This window comes from Hemiscyllium ocellatum, chromosome 39, assembly GCF_020745735.1.
Source record: "Hemiscyllium ocellatum isolate sHemOce1 chromosome 39, sHemOce1.pat.X.cur, whole genome shotgun sequence".
Lineage (NCBI taxonomy): Eukaryota > Metazoa > Chordata > Chondrichthyes > Orectolobiformes > Hemiscylliidae > Hemiscyllium > Hemiscyllium ocellatum.
In genome coordinates, this window is record NC_083439.1 from 11,319,082 (window position 1) to 11,339,696 (window position 20,615).

General features: G+C 40.5%; 1 protein-coding gene across 1 annotated transcript in view; it reads right to left on the reverse strand.

The window, feature by feature from the left end:
- Positions 1-15,521: 15,521 nt before the first annotated feature.
- pex11a (peroxisomal biogenesis factor 11 alpha) overlaps positions 15,522-20,615 on the reverse strand; it is a 31,373-nt gene continuing 26,279 nt past the window's right edge. Inside the window, exon 3 of the mRNA XM_060853099.1 lies at positions 15,522-17,003. Within this exon, the coding sequence (XP_060709082.1) occupies positions 16,426-17,003 (578 nt within the window). The 3' untranslated portion in view covers positions 15,522-16,425. The remainder of the gene's footprint in view (positions 17,004-20,615) is intronic.

Genomic DNA, 20,615 nt, shown 5'->3' on the forward strand with positions numbered 1-20,615 from the left:
TTCTGTATATTTAAGACTGAGGTCAATAGATTCTTGATCAGTCCGAGATATCAAAGATTATGGGGGGAAAAAGGCTGGAAAGTAGACATCAGGAGTATTGGATCACCCATGATCCTACTATAGAACCAGAATCATAGATTCACTGCAATGGGGAAGCAGGCCATTCAGCCCATCAAGTCCACAGTGACCCTTCAAAGAACACCCCACACAGACCCATCCCAGCTCTGTAACCCTGTGACTAATCCATTTAACCTGCACATCTGTGGGAGGAAACCAGAGCACCTGCAGGAAACCCACACAGACAGAGAACGTGCAACCTCCAAAACTGACAGTCACTGGAGAGTGGAAGTGAACCCAGGTTCCTGGCACTGTGAGGCAGCAATGCTAACCATGCAGCCACTGTACCATCCGATTGAGTTGTGGAGCAGGCTCAAAGGGACGAAAGATTTCCCCCATTCCTATTTTCATGGTGACTTACAATAGTTAAGAAGTTAGAAGAACTTTGTTCACTAAGAATACACGCAGGGCCATGGACAGAAGTCATGTGCCCTAGTACTGTTCATGGCCAAGGCCCTCAGCCTGACCCCAGAACAGCGCTAGGGACCTGGGGTCAATTCCTGCCTCAGGCTGCTGCCTGAATGGAATTTGCACGTTCTCCCAGCGTCTGCGTGGGTTTCTGCCAGGTGCTCCGGTTTCCTCCTACAGTCCAAAGGTGTGCAAGTTAGGTGGACTGGCCGTAATAAATTGCCCGCAGTGTTCAGGGGATGCGTAGGCTAGTTGAATTAGCCATGAGAAATGCAGGGTTACAGGGATAGAGTGGGGGATGGGCCTGGGTGGGATGCTCTTCAGAGGGTTGGTATAGACTTGTTGGGCCTAATGGCCTGTTTCCACACTGTAGGGATTCTATAAAAGAACAGAGAGAGCTGCAGGGCCCGATTCTGGGAGCCCAGAGTTTCTGTTATTATGTACTCTCAGGTATCCTGAGGAAAGTAAGGCTTTAGCACAAAGGCCTTGTAATATAAAGGTATGGTTCTCCTAAAAGTTGATAAAGTCAAAAACCAATTTTAGGTAGCAAGTGGCAAAACCCAGTTATATCTGTTCTAAACAGATAATTCAGTTCAGTCAAAACCAACCAGAACAAAAGAAAAGCATCAATACTTGTTTCTGAAGAAATCAAAGGCTGACAACACTCTGAAGACAAGCAGAAGTGTGGAGGGAGAGAGATTAGAAATGCAAGACTATTAATTCAGGCAGATTCCTATACAGTTAGTTTTTCTATAACGTGATGGTTGTGTTCTTGCACAACCCTACATTATAGGAAAAATCACGCTTTAGAAACAGCACTTAAAGTGTTGGTGATGTAATCGCGTTACAGCCAATGCACATTTTAAAAGTTGACGCTTTACAAATAGTAATTTGTCAATCATGTTACAGCAGGTTCATGTTGAGAAAATGCACATATATAGCAGAATGACCTGTACTGAGCACAAGGTTTGTTTCATAATTCGGATCACCTTACTTTGAGATTGAAGCTTCTCAAGAACTGGTCGGATGCTTTTCAGAGCTATAACTGCGGTTCTCTTTATTCCTTTCTCAGAAACCTCCCAAACCGATGCAATGACAGGATACTTGTCCTTGGTTTTGTTATAAACATTATGGAAGGAGTTGCAAGTGGAACTTACTGCCATCAGGCTGCTGAACCTCTGTATGAAATTCCTCTAAAATGTAAAAAAGGAATGAGAGACATGTTTCATTGAGTTATTACTGTCACAAGTACCAAGATATCATGAAAAAGTATTGTCTTGTGTGTTAAATGGGTATTTATACTACAAAAGTGCATCAGGGTAACAAAACAGAGTGCAGGATACAGTGTTACAGCTGCCAAGAAGGTGCAGAGAGGGATCCTTCTTAACATTAAAAGAGGTTGATTCAAAAGTCTGATAATAGTGGGGAAACTGCTCTTTCTGAATTTGTTTGTACGTGTACACAAACATTTATATTCTCTGCCTGACGGAAGAGGCTGGAAGAAAGGATAATCAGGATTGGAGGGGTCTTTGATTCTTTTGGTTGCTTTCCCCCGGCAGTAGGAAGTATCAATGGAGTCAGTGATCGATCAATGGGAGGCTGGCTTGTATGATGGATGGAGCTGTGTTCACAACTCTCTAGTTTCTTTGGCCTTGAGAAGAACGGTTGCCATACCACACTACGATGCAACAGATAGGATGCCTTCTATGGTGCATCTATAAAAATGAAGTGTTATGTTTTGATATGCAAATTGATTACTTTTAACATTTCAACAACTGTTAATGCTACATATAGTTGTTTAGGCTGGGACTTGAGAACCAAATTACTATTAATAATGTCAGAAGTTCCTGCTACAACACCCCCATTGCACTTCAAGCATTAAGATGGTTTACTCAAGCTCGCAGTGAAGAGCTAATGCTAATCGAAACATCTACAGTCGGTTTGCTTTGACGTGGTAGTTCCATTCTCATGCAACCCAGTGATAAGAAAATCGCATAATCACAGTACCATTTAAACCAATGGGGCTGGCATCGCGTTATAACCAATAAAAACTGGAAACATTTGCACTTTGGAAACAGTGTCTCTAATTCACCAATCATAATACAGCAAATTCACATTTAATGAAACGCATGTTATAGCGGAACGGCCTGAATTTCTTCCCTGGCATCCCAGTGAGTGTAGCTTGTATAATGTTCTCTCTTACCTGACTTGTCATGCAATTGCTTTGCCCATCTTCAGACATTATGGCAACCTGTAAATAGTAAGTGCACAACCTTTTTAAGTCTAAAAGCAAACCTCGACGGATGCAGGAGATTTGAAACAGAAACATGATAATACAGAATTATGATCTGATAATATCTGTGGAGGGAGAAAAAGAGTTAATTGCTGAAGTTTCATGACTTTTTCAGAAATCTACATCTATATCCTATTACCAACATCTGAAGCAGAGAGAAATAAAAATCACTGAACATATTTAAATGACTACATCCTTAGAAGGCAGTACCATAGCAATGAGATTAGTCTACGATTGCTAGGTAACCACACATTCAAGTGTGGTATTGTACTGGTGACAAAAAGATGTATGTGTAACTGGGGACCCTGTAGAGAGAGAGAGAGAGAGAAGTAGATAGCAAGTTAGTTGAGATCACCAGTGAGCCTGATGTCAGTGGTGGGCAAGTTGTTGGAAGGAATCCTGAAGGACAGAATGTGAATGTATTTGGAAAGGCAAGGACTGATGAGGGATAGTCAACATGGCTTTGTGTGTGGGAAATCACGTCTCACAAACTTGATTGAGTTGTTTGAAATAACAAAGAGGATTGATGAGGGCAGAGTGGTGGACGTGATTTAAATGGACTTCAGTAAGGTGGTAGACAAAGTTCCCCACAGGAGTCTGGTTAGCATGGTTAGATCTCAAACAATACAGGGAGAACGAGTCATTTGGATATGTTACTGGCTCAAAGGTAGAAGACAGAGAGTGGTGGTGGAGGGTTGTTTTAGCCTGTGACGATGTCAAGTGCCACAAGCATCAGTGCTGGGCCCTCTACTTTTTGTCATTTACACAAATGATTTGGATGTGAGCTTAAGCGGTACAGTTAGTAAGTTTGCTGATGACACCAAAATTGGAGGTGTAGTGGACAGCGAAGAGGGTTACCTCAGATTACAACAGGATCTTGATCAGATGGGCCAAAGGGCTGAGAAGTGGCAGATGGAGTTTAACTTAGATAAATTTGAGGTGCTGCATTTTGGGAAAACAAATCTTAGCAGGACTTATACACTTAATGGTAAGGTCCTAGGGAGTGTTGCTGAACAAAGAGACTTTGGAGAGCAGGTTCATAGTTCCTTGAAAGTGGGATCACAGGTAGATAGGATAGTGAAGGCAGCGTTTGGTATGCTTTCCTTTATTGGTCAGAGTATTGAGTGTAGGAGTTGGGAGGTCATGTTGCGGCTGTACAAGATATTGATTAGGCCACTTTTGGAATATTGTGTGCAATTCTGATCTCCTTCCTATGAGAAGGTTGTTGTGAAACTTGAAGGGTTCAGAAGAGAGTTACAAAAATGTTGCCAGGGTTGGAGGATTTGAGCTATAGGGAGAGGTTGAATAGGTTGGGGTTGTTTTCCCAGGCACGTCGGAGGCTGAGGGGTGACCTTATAGAGATTTTTAAAATCATGAGGGTCATGGATAGGAAAAATAAACACTCTTCCCTGGGTGACGGAGTCCAGGACTAGAGGACGTAGGTTTAGGGTGAAAGGAGAAAGATATAAAAGAGACCTAAGGGGCAACTTTCTCACGCAGAGGGTTACGTGTATGGAATGTGCTGCCAGAGGAATTTTGGAGGCTAGAACAATTGCAACATATAAAAAGCATTTGGGTGGGTAAATGAATAGGAAGTGTTTAGAGGGACATGGGCCAGGTGCTGGCAGGTGGGACTAGATTGGGTTGGAATATCTTTTCGGCATGGACGGGTTGGACCGAAAGGTCTGTTTCCATGCTGTACATCTCTATGACTCTACTGCAGTGGTAACTAAGGGATTTATTCCTTTTTTTAATTAATCTGTTATCATTCTACAGTTGGGGAGGGCGAAGGTGAGTGAAGTAAAAAGAGGGGTCATCATTAATGGAATTATTTTATGCATCAGAATCATAGAATCCTTCCAGTGCAGATAGAGGCCCATCAAGTCTACACTGACATTCTGACAAGCATCCCACCCCCCTCCATTTCCCATTGTTGGGGTGGGGGGGGAAAGAGAGAGCAGAGGTTGGTGGCATACTGACAATTTCGGTGGGCAAAAGGGAGTACTACAGATGCTGGAGATCAGCCCTTCAGTCCTGGAGGGCTTTTGCCCGAAACATCGATTTTCCTGCTCCTGGGATGCTGCATGACCTGCTGTGCTTTTCCAGCACCACACTCTTGATAATTCCACTAATCTAGTAATCCAGAATCTGAGTTTACAGGTCATAGCATATCAAATGATGAAACCTGAATCCAAAGATCTGGAATAAAACGCCGATGACCATGATTAATTGTTGTAAAAACCCATCTGGTTCACACATACCATAGAATCAATCATAGAACCCTTACAGTGTGGAAGCAAGCCATTCGACCCATCAAGTCTACACTGTCCCTCAGAACAGCATCCCACCCAGACCCATGGATTATACTAGTTCATTCAAATCATTGTGCTTTCTAGGACCATGTCATGTGCAAACGTTGCAGTTGATGATGGCTACACTGTAAAATTATGAAGAAATTTGAAGCAGCCAGAGACATACCAAAAAGCATTTTATGAACACGATATATTTCGCGAGATGGGGAATGGTCGCCACAGAATCAAAATTGGGATTGGTTCACCATAAATTTGGAGGCGGTTAGAACTTTGACGAGTTGAAGAAATGGTCAAAGTGAGGCATGCACAGAGTACTCAAATAGGACCTTTGCATTGATAAAGATTGAATGGACTAGAACTAATCCGCTATTGTTATGGAGGAACAGAGCAAGCAAAGGGACAAATAATCAAAATTAATAAAGTGGACGTCGAGCAAGCTAAACACTCAAATTGGAGAGACATCAAGGAGTGGTGATAGAGCATCCAAATGAATTCAACAACTGGTCTTACCATTGCAGCCCCGCAGGTCAAAAATGCTGGCTGTTTGTGGACTCTATTTAAATATATAATTAAGAACATTAAAGTAGACAATTTGAGCCGATGGCTGTATGTTCCAAAGTCCTTAAGCTTCATCATTTAATCACTATTTTGCACGCACCCCTTTGAGGAATTCTGACTTCGATCAAACGCAGGCAACTTCAAGGATTGTAGACACAAAGCTGTTCCCAAGCTTGCAGAGAAATATTTACAAAACTTTGACCCTAAAAGAAGCCCACGCAGGTGGAATCAGCGCCGTACAGTCCGGCAAACTGGATATCGTTAAAGGCAAACTCACTTCCCTTCAGAAGTTGGGGCAATCTCACTGCACAAAAGCATGCAACTGGAAAATAACAGAGAAATGTTCAGTCGTGTTTAAGTCATGGATTTACTCAACAGTGGGGATGGGAAGGACTGAGCCCACAAAACCGTACGCTTGCTTTGTTTTTGCTCCTAAAAGGTTCTGACTGTCCCCAAATACTCACAGTTCAGCGATATCCCAGCAAGGAATTACAATCAAACTGTGCGGAGGAACGAAAGAAACCTGCCTCCATCCTGAAATTAAATAGCATGTGGAGGCCACCCCTCCACGCCCATTGGACAGCACCGCTATCTGTTACAATTGCTGCCAGGGCTGCTCTTCAAATAAAATCATTAATTATTGCTGTTATAGTCCTGTTGTGGGATTATACACAGAAGGAATAAAAAAGGTGTCCTTACTTCTGTGTTTATATCTCACCCTGGCCTGGAGGGGTGTTAAAATTAAAGCGCTGTTGAAGTAAGTCCCTTCCTCTGGGCTAGAAGGTCTAGGTGTCAGTCTAGCCTGTATGTGATGGCAACAGAGGTGTCATACAGGTTGAATAAAATAAAAGTGAATAATTAATAATCAATAATTTTTGTCATTCTAATTCTTCTCTTGAATTGTGTGCATAAGAAATAAAGGGGATATTGTGGCAAAGTAATACTGTCCCTGCCTCTGGATCAGAAGATCTGGGTTCAATTCCCACCTGCAAAGTATTTTTAAAATGAAGGATGTAAACTTGATGCTGTCAAATTGGACACAAACAGTGGAGAATGGGAAGCAGGTTACATTTTGAGTACCAGTGAAATTTCCAGAGATCAGTTACCAAGAAATAGAAACAGAACGTGCTGGTGAAACTCATCAGGTTTGGCAGCATCTGTGGGGAGAGGAATAGGGTTTATTGTTTAGGCCTGTGACCTGAAACATTAACTCTTTCTCTCTCCACAGATAGATGTCACATCTGACCTGCTAAGGGTTTCCAACATTTTCTGCACTTGTTTCAGATTCCCAGTATCCATAGTACTCTTAGCTCACAAGTTACGAGGGCATTAGAAGATGGAACACAAAATGCTAGGTAAAGGAACATTGTTTTCTTTTCATTCATACACAGGATGTGGGTAACACTGGCTTGACCAGCATTTATTGCGCATCCCTAATTAGCCAGCCAACAGTTAAGAGTCATCCATATTGCTGGTGGTCTAGAGTCATATGTAAGTCAGACCAGGTAGGGATGACATTTCCAAAATGACAGCAGATTGTGGCAACAGAACATTTCTCACTGTGTTTCCCTAATATATATGACAGTAAATCATTCATTCACTAATGGACATGAGCGAACTAGATGAGATTTTTCTCCAACAATTGACAATGATTTCCTAATCATCATTAGATTATTAATGTCAGATTTTTTATTAAATTCAAATTCCACTATCTGCCATGGCAGAATTGGAACCCAGGTTCCCAGGACATTACCTTGGTCTCTTGATTAATAATATACCAATAACAGCACTGGGTCATTATTTCCCATTATTCTTCCCCATCAGAGGAAAGGGTATCATCAATAGACTTTTCCAGCGGTCATTCTGATATGCCAGCTCAGTTAAACTGATACAGAAACAGAAATATTGCAGATGAAGATACACAGACCCACAGATGCTGACAGGCCTGCTGAATAATTCCATCGTTGTCCCTTTTTCCAGCTCAAAACAACATTGCCAGAGAGATTGAAAGATGGTATTCCCCTCCAATTTCATTTCTATGGGTATCATCTGTCATGAGAATAGATCATGAAAACAAATTACTTATGGATGTACTGAAGTCTTAAGTAGAAAATGTTTTTAAAATGCTGGATATATAGGTGAAAAGATGGCTGAGAATGTGAATTCAGAGGCTGTTGGAAACACCCCCTGGTGATTACATTGCATCCTGAAAGGAACCATGAAATGTCACAGCTGACTAATGTTAAGAGAATTTTACACAGCAGCACTTCAAGGGGAGAGATGTCATCTAAAAAATGTAACTATGATCTCCTGTGGTTACAGAGATAATGAGGGGCTGATTAGTGACTCTCAGCAGAAAACTATCTCCTGTAGGTTGTGTTGCAGACTGTAGTCATATGTAAGTTGAAAGAAAGGTAGTTCTGACTAAAAGGCAGTTCATGTTTTGAGCATAGTGACCCTTCTTTAGAACAGGGTTAAGGTTCTAAAGAAGGGTCATTGCATTTCAAATGTTAACTCTGTTTTCTCTCCACAGATGCTGCCAGACCTGCTGAGTTTCTTCATCAATTTCTAATTTTGTTAAAGTTTCTGATTGCTGAAAATGTCATCCATTGCTGGAGAAAACTGGATAAATTCCTTTGAGTCAAATGCAGAACAAATAATCTCCAAATAACCACTCAACTGCATTACTGAACTCACCCATCTGAATAGCCTCAATGTTTCACAATATGTTCATCACAGCCAAGTCAAAGACTGGCTCATACATTTATATCTTCTCATTTCTAAGCTCTGTCTATGTTTGTCACACTATTACATTTTCTTATGTTTTAGTAACTAATAAGCTAAGATCTTAATTCAAGAAAGCTTGGCTTAGTTGGATGCTTTTAAAACAGAAATACATTTTTGTTGGGAAATGAAATTCGTAAGGGATGGATTCTTTTTTAAAGTAACCCTGTTGTCAGCAACCAAAGGAGGGGCTGTGTAAAGAAAGAGAACCACTTCATCGCACGCCCCCCCCCCCCCAGAGCGTAGCCATTTCAGGGAATCTCATCGTGAATCATAACCGATTGATGTCACTTGCCCGTATAGAATTAGAATCAGAATCCCAACTGTGTGGAAACAGGCCCTTCAGCCCAAATCCACACCGACCCTCCGAAGAGTATCCTATGCAGATCCATTCCCCTATATTTACCCCTGACTCATGTACCTAACCTAAACCTAAACACTATGGGCAATTTCGCACGGCCAATTCACCTAACTTGTACATCTTTGGGTTGTGGGAGGAAATCAGAGCATCTGGAGGAAACCCACGCCTACACAGGGAGAATGTGCAAACTCCAAACAGACAGTTGCCAGAGGGTGGAATTGAACTTGGGTCCCTGGCACTATGAGGAAGCAATGCTAACCACTGAGTCACTGTGCCACCCCTTGTAGACCAGTTCAGAGCAGCAGACATCTAATGGGCTATATGAAAGTTTGTGTGAGGTTGTATTAAAAGTGAAGTCACCGTAGTCCTACAGGGCTATAGAGTTGCTCTGTCATTAGAGAAAGACGACTGGTTGTGATTTAAAGTGAGGGTCACCATACCTCAGGTGAGGTGAGAAGATGAGGATCGTTCTTCATAATAATCTCAGCTGGTGGGGGAATTGATTCCACTCTGTTGGCAACACTGTATCATAAACCAGCTGTCCAGCCGACTAAGCTAATGGATCCTGATGAAGTTGTAATATCTTGTTATGGAATGCAGTTTGGTCATTGATCAGCGAGCAAAACTATTAGAAGATATACTTAAGAGAATTTACAAATGCCGAGATGTAATTTAATGGTTATATCATATTCAGGGAAATTGAAAACTGATGATTGTGCCAGTTAGATAGCTTTAGTATATAGTTGCCCAATAGCACAAGAGCTATGTTTGAACAATCTTTGTTCAAATGACTTAATCACTGAAGCATTCTGGATTAATGATTATATCTTTAGTTCAACTCCCTGACAGAATAAATAATTCTTTGACGCCAATTTCTCAATTACATCACTGTTTAAACATAAATATTCAGAAAAAAAGTCAACACAGACAGAAAATAAATAAAGCAAAGACCTATTGGTAACTATTTCATATTTCAAAAGTTTACTGAACTTTATGATCTTGATTTAGAAAGGAAATAATATGCACATTGGCAAAATACTAATTGGAAATCTATTTTTCTTCGCTATCATTGTATTATGTGTGATACTTGAAATAGATAAGAGAATCTAGGTTATTATGTAAAAACTGAATATTTTTCATTCACTGAAGAGAGATTAATAACTTGCATACACCACCAGGAAGCAAGTGGGTGATGGTGATAGATAGGTTTTCCTGTCTGGATTAGATTTGAATGCATGACTGAGAAAAGTCAGAGAATTAAGGATGGTTGCTGATTGTCCGTGGATTCAACATACAAGTTTTCTGTGTCATGGGGAACACAGATTGAGGCACCAGGAGTCATTGTTCCTGAAAGGCTTATCCTGTGACTCCCTGTCATCATAGATACAAAGTTAAATTGAGTATTTTGCACATGTTGATTAGATTTGCATGTCACAATGTTCGTTATAAGTTAGCATCCCACAGATCTCCACTCCTGTGGCCTCCTTCAGGGTGTTGGTAGCTTGGTTGGGTGACCAGAGAGAAAAGTGAGATAGGTCACACTTGTACAGAATTACAAAACAAAGCAGTGAAGCATGGCTTCGGTTAAGAATCCTTTTGCACACATTTTAGGATGGTCATTGTCTTTAAAAGTATGCTGGGTTTTTTTCCACATAGATCAGGGAAAGAAGGATGCACACCTGATCGTGTCGCTGAAAAATTTGGACATGTAATGCTTTGAAACAGAGTGAATGATAGAAATGGAAGAGATATAGCAAATATGGTTCATATAGCAAGTTCATTCACATTAGTCATCTCTGCACCTGTAACAATCTCTAATTTCCTAACTCTAGAGTAACATCTACTTTGATAGAAATAACACCTACCTTATACTGATATTGCCAAATAGAACAGCTAAGTTCAAGAGGATTACATACTGGGGGAGATGAAATACATCCTCATTACTATTGTAACAAACATTTTTTCAATTTTTTTGAATTATCAAAACATATTTTGAATGTTTATTCACAAAGGGCAAAGCAACTCATCCTTTGTTAACACATTATTTCAACATACATGGCTGTCCTCCACTGAATGACAAAATGCAGCAAAGTCCAACTTGTGAACTGAATTGACATCTTCCTCTGCCAATGATGTGGTCACATGTTTGCCATGATCAAGGGCTGATAATCCGTGGACAGATCTCTCAGTCAGTAGAATTAGGATGAGTAGAATTACAATGTGTAAAGCACATATTACATGACACGACATTGCCTGGGTTCAGAATAAGGATTAAAAACTTTAAAGATGACAAAGGAGGTGGGGGGGAGGGGGGGCACAAGATATATTCTGTTTCAATAGTTGAACATTCAAGATAATTTTTATCCTGCAAACCCTTCAGAGTGCATAATGTCAGTGTCAGCAAATCCTATCTAAAGCTCAAACAAGGTCTTATTACCGATTCACGAGTAAAAAGTGGGGTCTGCAGATGCTGGAGATCAGAACTGAAAATATGTTGCTGGTTAAAGCACAGCAGGTCAGGCCAGAGCCCGAAACGTCGAATTTCCTGTTCCTTGGATGCTGCCTGACCTGCTGTGCTTTAACCAGCAACACATTTTCAGCTTATTACCAATTCAGACAGGATTCAAGGCACCTATCATTGTGTCTTAGATTTTGCTGTTTGTGATTGGCAGTTTTAAGCTCTGGACTGGGCAAGCTAATTTTAAAAGTGACAGTTGGTGACAATTGCTTCACTTCACAGTCAAGTCTGGAGAACAATGGACACTGAATCTAGTGTCTTACATATGACTTAGCAAAGACAGCAAATGAGAATTTAGAGCTTTTATGGGTTTGTAACATATACTGCACATTATGTGATTTATACTTTGCACCTTTTATTCTCTTGTACTTCATATGAATTTTATTAAATTTCCAAGTGATCTGACATGCTTAGAAATTAGGTGAAAAACAATACAATCAGTTCTGGTGGAATTTGGAATATTCAAACATGCAGTCCAAAGGTAAGAGTTCACTTTAGTTATGAAGAGAGATTGTTGTGGTTCTGTTCACCAAGCTGGGAATTTGTGTTGCAGATGTTTTGTCCCCTGTCTAGGTGACATTCTCGGTGCTTAGGAGCCTTCTGTGAAGCGCTTCTGTGATCTTTCCTCCAGCATTTAGTGGTTTGTATCTGCCGCTTCCAGTTGTCTAGAGAGATTGGCTAGACTAGGGTTATTTTTCTTGGAGCAGAGGAGACTTTGTGGGTGGGTGGGTGGGTGGAGGGGGGACATGACTGAAATGTATACAATTATGAGAGACATAGACACGAAGAAACCTTTCCCATTGGTGGAAGGATTAATGACCAACGACATATATTTAAGGTATGGGGCAGGAGGTTAACAGAGTTTTTTTGTGGGTGGTGAGAATCTGGAACTCTCAGTCTGCATAAGCCCTCATAACGTAAGAAGGATTTAGATGTACACTTGTGATGGCAAGGCATAAAAGGCTCTGGGCTGGAAAATGGATTAGTGGTGGTTGTTTTGGTTGGTACAAACTCAATGAGCTGAAGGACCTCTTTCTGTGCTGTGGAACTCTACGATTGTGCACACAGATGTGCTTTACCGTAAATATGCTCTGCATAAGGTCCATGTTTAGTTGTGCTTCCACACTGAGTATGTCTTACCTGCAGTGAACAGGAACAAAAAGGTGAGGATTATAACACAACCCAAATCATAAAGGCGTCCACTCTAAAACTGTCTCTCGGGTTTACTTACAGAAATAAAAGCAACATATTTTGAATTTTGTACATCGATAGCAAATGGTGAAAATACTTAACAAATCTTGCAGCATCTGCAGAGAGAAAATAGTTAGGGTTCAGGGAAGTATGTGCATGACATTTGACTTGACCCATTAACTCTTTTAATCCATGGAGAGAGAAACAGAGACCTGTTAAGCATTTCCACCACTTAGCTGTTATTGATTATTTAAGCACTGGACTCGAAAGGTACCTCATACGTGGGAATGAAAACAGAAACTGCTGAGAAAACCCAGCAGGTTTGGCAGCATTTTTGCAGAGAAACACTTAACATTTCAAGTCAAGTATGACTCTTTTTAGAAAAAGATGATGTTATGCTATTGACAAAGGGGAAGGAGAATCAAGTGGAACAAATGGTGAGCGCAAATAGAGTTAAGGATAAATGGAATGCTAACGGTAATATAGAAGAGATATAAGTGCAGAATAGGTGTTCAAAGGTGCTTTCATTGTATGGAAATAACTTGCAAGACTTTTTTCCAGACAAGTGACAAGGTGCTGAAGGAATGCAAGCTTTTCTGGGTTGTCAAATAAGTAGAATTTCAGCTTCACATTAACATTTAGGATTAAAACATTTTGTATAATCTACACAGTATGTTTCCAAACGTTTAATGCTAACTTTATCATATGGCCTACCTAAATTCTAAAGACGTTGACTTCGAAATATTTCTTTCTCCCTGCACCAACCTTGCTTAGATTTAAGACACAGTGTCCAACTCAACTTCACTTTACCTGCTCCTTCAATTTCCTCTTTCTCATTAAATGTACATTCATTTTAAAATCGGCATTTGCAATATGAATGCATTTAAAAAATGTAAAACAAGACAATTCCATAATTAATATATTAGTTTATTAAAGTTCACAGAAAACACCACAGTGTAATTTTCTGGTTACAGCAGCATTGGTTTGCAGTAGTCACTATAAACTAGTGGTTTTCTAATTTAGGATACAGAAATAGTAACTTCTCAAACATGGTTTAGTACAAGAAATTTCGCAGGGAAAAAAGTTATTTTACTATATGAGGAATCAAATTGCATAAATAGTCCAAGTCTTTTCAAGTCATCTCTCAACTCAAGCCCACATGTCTTTCAGGCAAAGTTCCTTGCCAAGAGTATCCCATCACAAAATTCTCTTTCATATTTTTAAACGAATGTTCAAAATGTAACATTGGTTTGCATAGTTTTTTTTTAAGAAACAAAATTATTCAGTATACATAGTTTTTGTTTCTAAATTCAGTTGCTATAGCTTCCATTAAACAGCCTCTAAAATGCTTAAGTTAAATAGATTTTCATTTTCATAAACACTTTACCATTTTTGATTAAAAAAATGCATTTTCTAGCCACTTAATTTACTATTTCAATTGTTACCCTGACTGACCTAACTGTTTTTTCTCCAAAAACATCTTACCTTGCAGTTATCTTGCAACACAAACTACCCTGCATTTGTAACACTAAGACACGGAAAACTAGCTAGTGTGAGATCTAGCTAATAAATCCTGACTTGAATGTGGGCTGGTGCTGGCTATAAATTACATCTAATGTCCAGATAAAAGCATTAATAATAGGTGTTCCTTAACATTCTGGTGGGTACGTGCACTGTGTAATTATTGTATGTAGTCACACAAAACCCATGTTCAATTCTCAACCTGGGCTGAGGAAAGGGTTCTCAAACTGAGTAATATTGAAGATAATCATATGCTGAGCTTAATGCCCTCCTATTTCAAGGATCGAAAGGGTAAAATGTAGTTAGCCTATCACTTGAACCTTGCAGGAAAAGACTTATGTGAAAATCAGGTGATGTTAGGAACTGTGATGCATCTTCTCTTCACCACTTTAAGAAAGTCAAAGAAAAAGCTGGGCCAAAAACAAAATATAGGGATCGTTGGAGAGGCTAGCATAAACTTTTATTTACAGCCAACACTGGGATGTGGAGCAAGTCAAGATTCTAACAGCTATAGCACTCAGTTTGGGAAAGCACATAGAGCACCAGAGATAAAAATAAAATTCTGTTGGCGAGTTTCAAAGCTTTACGTTTTGGAGTTAGAAGAAAATTTTAATACAAGTCTGACAAGCACCTGAACAAACTGTCTCAGTCCTTCTAGAATCCAGGTAATACTTCTTCGACTGCATTCATCTAAATTTTGAATTTAGTTCTCCATGCTGTTATCTGAATAATCCAGGAAGACAGGTAAAAAATGATTTAAAAAATCACAAACTAGGAAGTAATTATTGATTGACTTCAGTCAGAAAATTTAGTTCTACAAATTTTAGCCTGAATGTTATCTTTGTCAGGAATATTCCACAATAAATTGGAATTTAACAGCACCACATCCTCGATGTCAAAAACTCTGTCTCAAAAGCAAATAATCCTCTCATATTCACGCATGAGTGTGTCAGAGAGAGAGAGACACAGAGAGAGAGAGAGAACGAGAGAGAGAGAGAGAACGAGAGAAAGAAAGAGAGTGGGGAATGAGAATGCCCACATGAAGCAGCTCAGATCTTCATCACATTTCTTGCCCTTGATCAACTTCAAATCAAACATGCAGCCATTCTTTATTCATGAACCAAGAAAAAATGTTTTAGTTGACTATATAAACATGGATAAACTACAGAACAGTCTGGAGGTATCATTCAATATCTGTGAAGAGACATTTTTCAACTGAACAAAGTAGTTTAATACAAATTAAAAATTCAGATAAAGTAAACAAAGCCTCAGTTCATCAAACAGAGCACTGGGTGTTAAAAATTAGAAGTTAAAAGATCTCTTTTCAGCAAGTGATGTTGTAGACAGAATTCAGTTCAAAATAGTTAACAGTTTGATAACTGAACCGTTTTCTTAGATGAAAACCCAAAAGAACTACAGTTGTTGGAAACCAGAAACAAAACTAGAAATTGCTGGAAAGAAACTAAGTCTGGCAGCATCTGTGGAGAGGAATCAAAGTTAAAGTTTTGGGTCCAGCGACCTTTCTGCAAAAGTTCTGAACTCAGTGTCAACTCTGATTTCTCCCCATTGATGCTGCCAGACCTGTTGAGGTTTTCCAGCAATATGTGTTTCTGTTTTCTCTGATTGCCTGTATCATTGAAATAGTACAAAAAAAGTCCACTTGTATTGTTATATCTATGCCAGTGCTAGGAATGAATTGGAGTTCACATCCTTTCCCATTGCAAATATTTAATTCGAACCCATTTGAGACAATATCACTGTCAACAACTGCTTGAATGTATTATACAGAATTTAAAATGTCTTCCTTTTTTTTCTTCATGTGGCAATCCTTAATCTACAATCTGTGGTTACCCAGCCAGAGGAAATAATCTTACACTATTTATTCTTGTGACAGATGTTTAAAAGACATAGGGGAATCATGTTCATCATATACAGACTCGTTAGTGTTATAGAGCTTAAGTTAAGAGAGGCAGGTATATTTAGTTTTTATAATCTCATTGTGCTAGTCAGGACACAAGTTATAGATAGGGTCATTTTAGCTTGCTCAAATATTGAGTGGCATGCCAGAATCAGTGCAGAAGTGTCCTGTTTGTAGATGGCAGATTTCATAAAGAAGGTTCAATGTTCAAAACCAACAGCACATGTTGGAAGTCAATGCCTTAACCTTTGGCACTCTAAAACACAGCCAAGAAAACAACTGAAGTTGTCATGTTGAGGGCAAAACATTAAAACACACCACATTAGATTGCTTACTTTCAGAATCCACAGCCTGCATTTTGAAAGTAATTGATTTAATTTTTCAAAAATTCTCTGATAAATTGATTAAAGAATAAGACTTTTGTTCACGGTGCAGGTGGTTTGTTTATGGTCTCAATTTCAGTGCTGGGTGTGTCAAAGTTAAAATTGACACAACTGATGAAATAAGACCACAAAGACTCACCACTCCAGGATTGATTCTGAAAATGCCGAGCTTGTCTAAGGGTAGGGATAGATCACAGAGGTTTTTAATGAGGTCGAGTAATACAGGGGGGTTGTTTTTAAGGCTTTGATAAAGCAGCATGAAGAAATCTTCAGAACTGATCGTTAATGCCCAGCCAAAGTCTCTTTGCACATGATTGGCGTTCAGGGGGTTTATGGATTTGCCCTGGTGGCCCTTTTGGGCCAGTGCTTCTTCTCTCAGAAGCAGGGTAATCTCATAGACATCTCTGCTCAGACTGATAACCAATGAGAAGAAATAGTAGTGGTTGCACCGCTTATTCCATTTCTCCTTGTCAATACCACCAAGTCCCACTGCTCCCATCCAGAGAACATTATCGCAAATGAAGTACACAGCCCGACTGAGAGAAATGATGGTAAGGCAAAATCGAAGAATTGGGTCTGAAAGGTGTATGTTTCTTCTGGCTGCCTGAACTGCATCCACTGTGTTGCCCAGTCGGAATACTGAAATAAAGCAGAGAGATTTAATACTGCAACAGCTTTTACCTGTTGACAACAGTTGAAACATAATTAAATTGTTCTGGATGAGGCACCAGCAATTTAGCTAGAAACAAGTTCTCTCTCTCTCTATGGCCAAACTTTCAAATGGTAAATCTCTTCTATCTTGGGGGAATCACCCCACTGATTCTGCACATCATGTAGTAACTGATATACAAGGCTGAGGTTGCTATGAATGCGAAGAGCAGGAAGAAAACAGACCATTCCCCTGCAACAGGAATCGGTTGTTGTCTAAAGGTGGTAGATTAGTTGTGGTTCTGCTCGCCGAGCTGGAAGTTTTTGCTGCAAACGTTTCGTTCCCTGGCTAGGGAACATCATCAGTGCTGTTGGAGCCTCGTGTGAAGCGCTGCTTTGATGTTTCTTCCGGTATTTATAGTGGTTTGTTCTTGCCGCTTCCGGGTGTCAGTTTCAGCTGCAGTGATTTGTATGTGGGGTCCAGGTCGACGTGTCTGTTGATGGATGTTCTTGCCGTTTCCGGATGTCAGTTTCAGCTATAGTGGTTTGTATATGGTGTCCAGGTCAATGTGTCTGTTGATGGAGTTTGGGGATGAATGCCATGCTTCTAGGAATTCTCTGGCTGTTCTCTGTCTGGCTTGTCCTATGATAGTGGTGTTTTCCCAGTCAAATTCATGTTGCTGGTTGTCTGAGTGTATGGCTACTAGAGATAGCTGGTCATGTCGTTTTGTGGCTAGCTGATGTTCATGGATGCGGATTGTTAGCTGTCTTCCTGTTTGTCCTATATAGTGTTTTGTGCAGTCCTTGCATGGTATTTTGTAAACTACGTTAGTTTGGCTCATGCTGGGTATTGGGTCCTTTGTTCTAGTGAGTTGTTGTCTGAGCGTGGATGTTGGCTTGTGTGCTGTTATGAGTCCTAAGGGTCGCAGTAGTCTGGCTGTCAGTTCTGAGACGCTCCTGACGTATGGTAGGGTGGCTAGTCCTTTTGGATGTGGCATGTCCTCGTTCCTCGGTCTATCTCTTAGGCATCTGGTGATAAAGTTGCGTGGGTATCCGTTTTTGGCGAATACCTTGTATAGATGTTCCTCTTCCTCTTTTCGCAGTTCTGGTGTACTGCAGTGTGTTGTGGCCCTTTTGAATAGTGTCCTGATGCAGCTTCGTTTGTGTGTGTTGGGGTGGTTACTTTCATAGTTTAAGACTTGGTCTGTGTGTGTTGGTTTCCTGTGTACCCTTGTGGTGAATTCTCCGTTGGGTGTTCTCTCTACTAACACGTCTAGGAATGGGAGTTGGCTATCCTTTTCCTCTTCTCGTGTGAATCGGATTCCTGTGAGTGTGTCGTTGATGATTAGGTGTGTTTTTTTCTATATCTGTGTTTTTGATGATTACAAAGGTGTCATCAACATATCTGATCCAGAGTTTGGGTTGGATTTGTGGTATGGCTGTATGTTCTAGCAGAGGCAGTTATGCAAAGGTTATGAGTCCCGAGATTGGTGATCCCATGGGTGTTCCGTTGATTTGTTCGTATATCTGATTGTTGAATGTAAAGTGTGTGGTGAGGCACAGGTCCAGTAGTTTAAGTATGCCGTCCTTGTTGATAGGTTCGGCCTCCTGTGTTCTGTTATGTATGTCCAGTAGGTTGGCTATTGTTTCTCTGGCTAGGGTTTGTCAATTGAAGTGAACAGTGCCGTCACGTCGAATGATACCATGGTTTCTTCTTTGTCTATGTGTGTATTCCTGATGACGTCCAAGAATTCCTGTGTTGATTGTATGGAGTGTTTGGATCCGCTGACTAGGTGTTTCAGTTTTTGTTGTAGTTCTTTGTTGTAGAACTACAACAAAAACTAAACACCTAGTCAGTGGATCCAAACACTCCATACAATCAACACAGGAATTCTTGGACGTCATCAGGAATACACACATAGACAAAGAAGAAACCATGGTATCATTCGACGTGACGGCACTGTTCACTTCAATTGACAAACCCTAGCCAGAGAAACAATAGCCAACCTACTGGACATACATAACAGAACACAGGAGGCCGAACCTATGTCCAGTAGGTTGGCTATTGTTTCTCTGGCTAGGGTTTGTCAATTGAAGTGAACAGTGCCGTCACGTCGAATGATACCATGGTTTCTTCTTTGTCTATGTGTGTATTCCTGATGACGTCCAAGAATTCCTGTGTTGATTGTATGGAGTGTTTGGATCCACTGACTAGGTGTTTAGTTTTTGTTGTAGTTCTACAACAAAGAACTACAACAAAAACTGAAACACCTAGTCAGCGGATCCAAACACTCCATACAATCAACACAGGAATTCTTGGACGTCATCAGGAATACACACATAGACAAAGAAGAAACCATGGTATCATTCGACGTGACGGCACTGTTCACTTCAATTGACAAACCCTAGCCAGAGAAACAATAGCCAACCTACTGGACATACATAACAGAACACAGGAGGCCGAACCTATCAACAAGGACGGCATACTTAAACTACTGGACCTGTGCCTCACCACACACTTTACATTCAACAATCAGATATACGAACAAATCAACGGAACACCCATGGGATCACCAATCTCGGGACTCATAGCAGAGGCAGTTATGCAAAGGTTAGAACATACAGCCATACCACAAATCCAACCCAAACTCTGGATCAGATATGTTGATGACACCTTTGTAATCATCAAAAACACAGATATAGAAAAAAACACACCTAATCATCAACGACACACTCACAGGAATCCGATTCACACGAGAAGAGGAAAAGGATAGCCAACTCCCATTCCTAGACGTGTTAGTAGAGAGAACACCCAACGGAGAATTCACCACAAGGGTACACAGGAAACCAACACACACAGACCAAGTCTTAAACTATGAAAGTAACCACCCCAACACACACAAACGAAGCTGCATCAGGACACTATTCAAAAGGGCCACAACACACTGCAGTACACCAGAACTGCGAAAAGAGGAAGAGGAACATCTATACAAGGTATTCGCCAAAAACGGATACCCACGCAACTTTATCACCAGATGCCTAAGAGATAGACCGAGGAACGAGGACATGCCACAACCAAAAGGACTAGCCACCCTACCATACGTCAGGAGCGTCTCAGAACTGACAGCCAGACTACTGCGACCCTTAGGACTCATAACAGCACACAAGCCAACATCCACGCTCAGACAACAACTCACTAGAACAAAGGACCCAATACCCAGCATGAGCCAAACTAACGTAGTTTACAAAATACCATGCAAGGACTGCACAAAACACTATATAGGACAAACAGGAAGACAGCTAACAATCCGCATCCATGAACATCAGCTAGCCACAAAACGACATGACCAGCTATCTCTAGTAGCCATTCACTCAGACAACCAGCAACATGAATTTGACTGGGAAAACACCACTATCATAGGACAAGCCAGACAGAGAACAGCCAGAGAATTCCTAGAAGCATGGCATTCATCCCCAAACTCCATCAACAGACACATTGACCTGGACACCATATACAAACCACTATAGCTGAAACTGACATCCGGAAACGGCAAGAACATCCATCAACAGACACATTGACCTGGACCCCACATACAAATCACT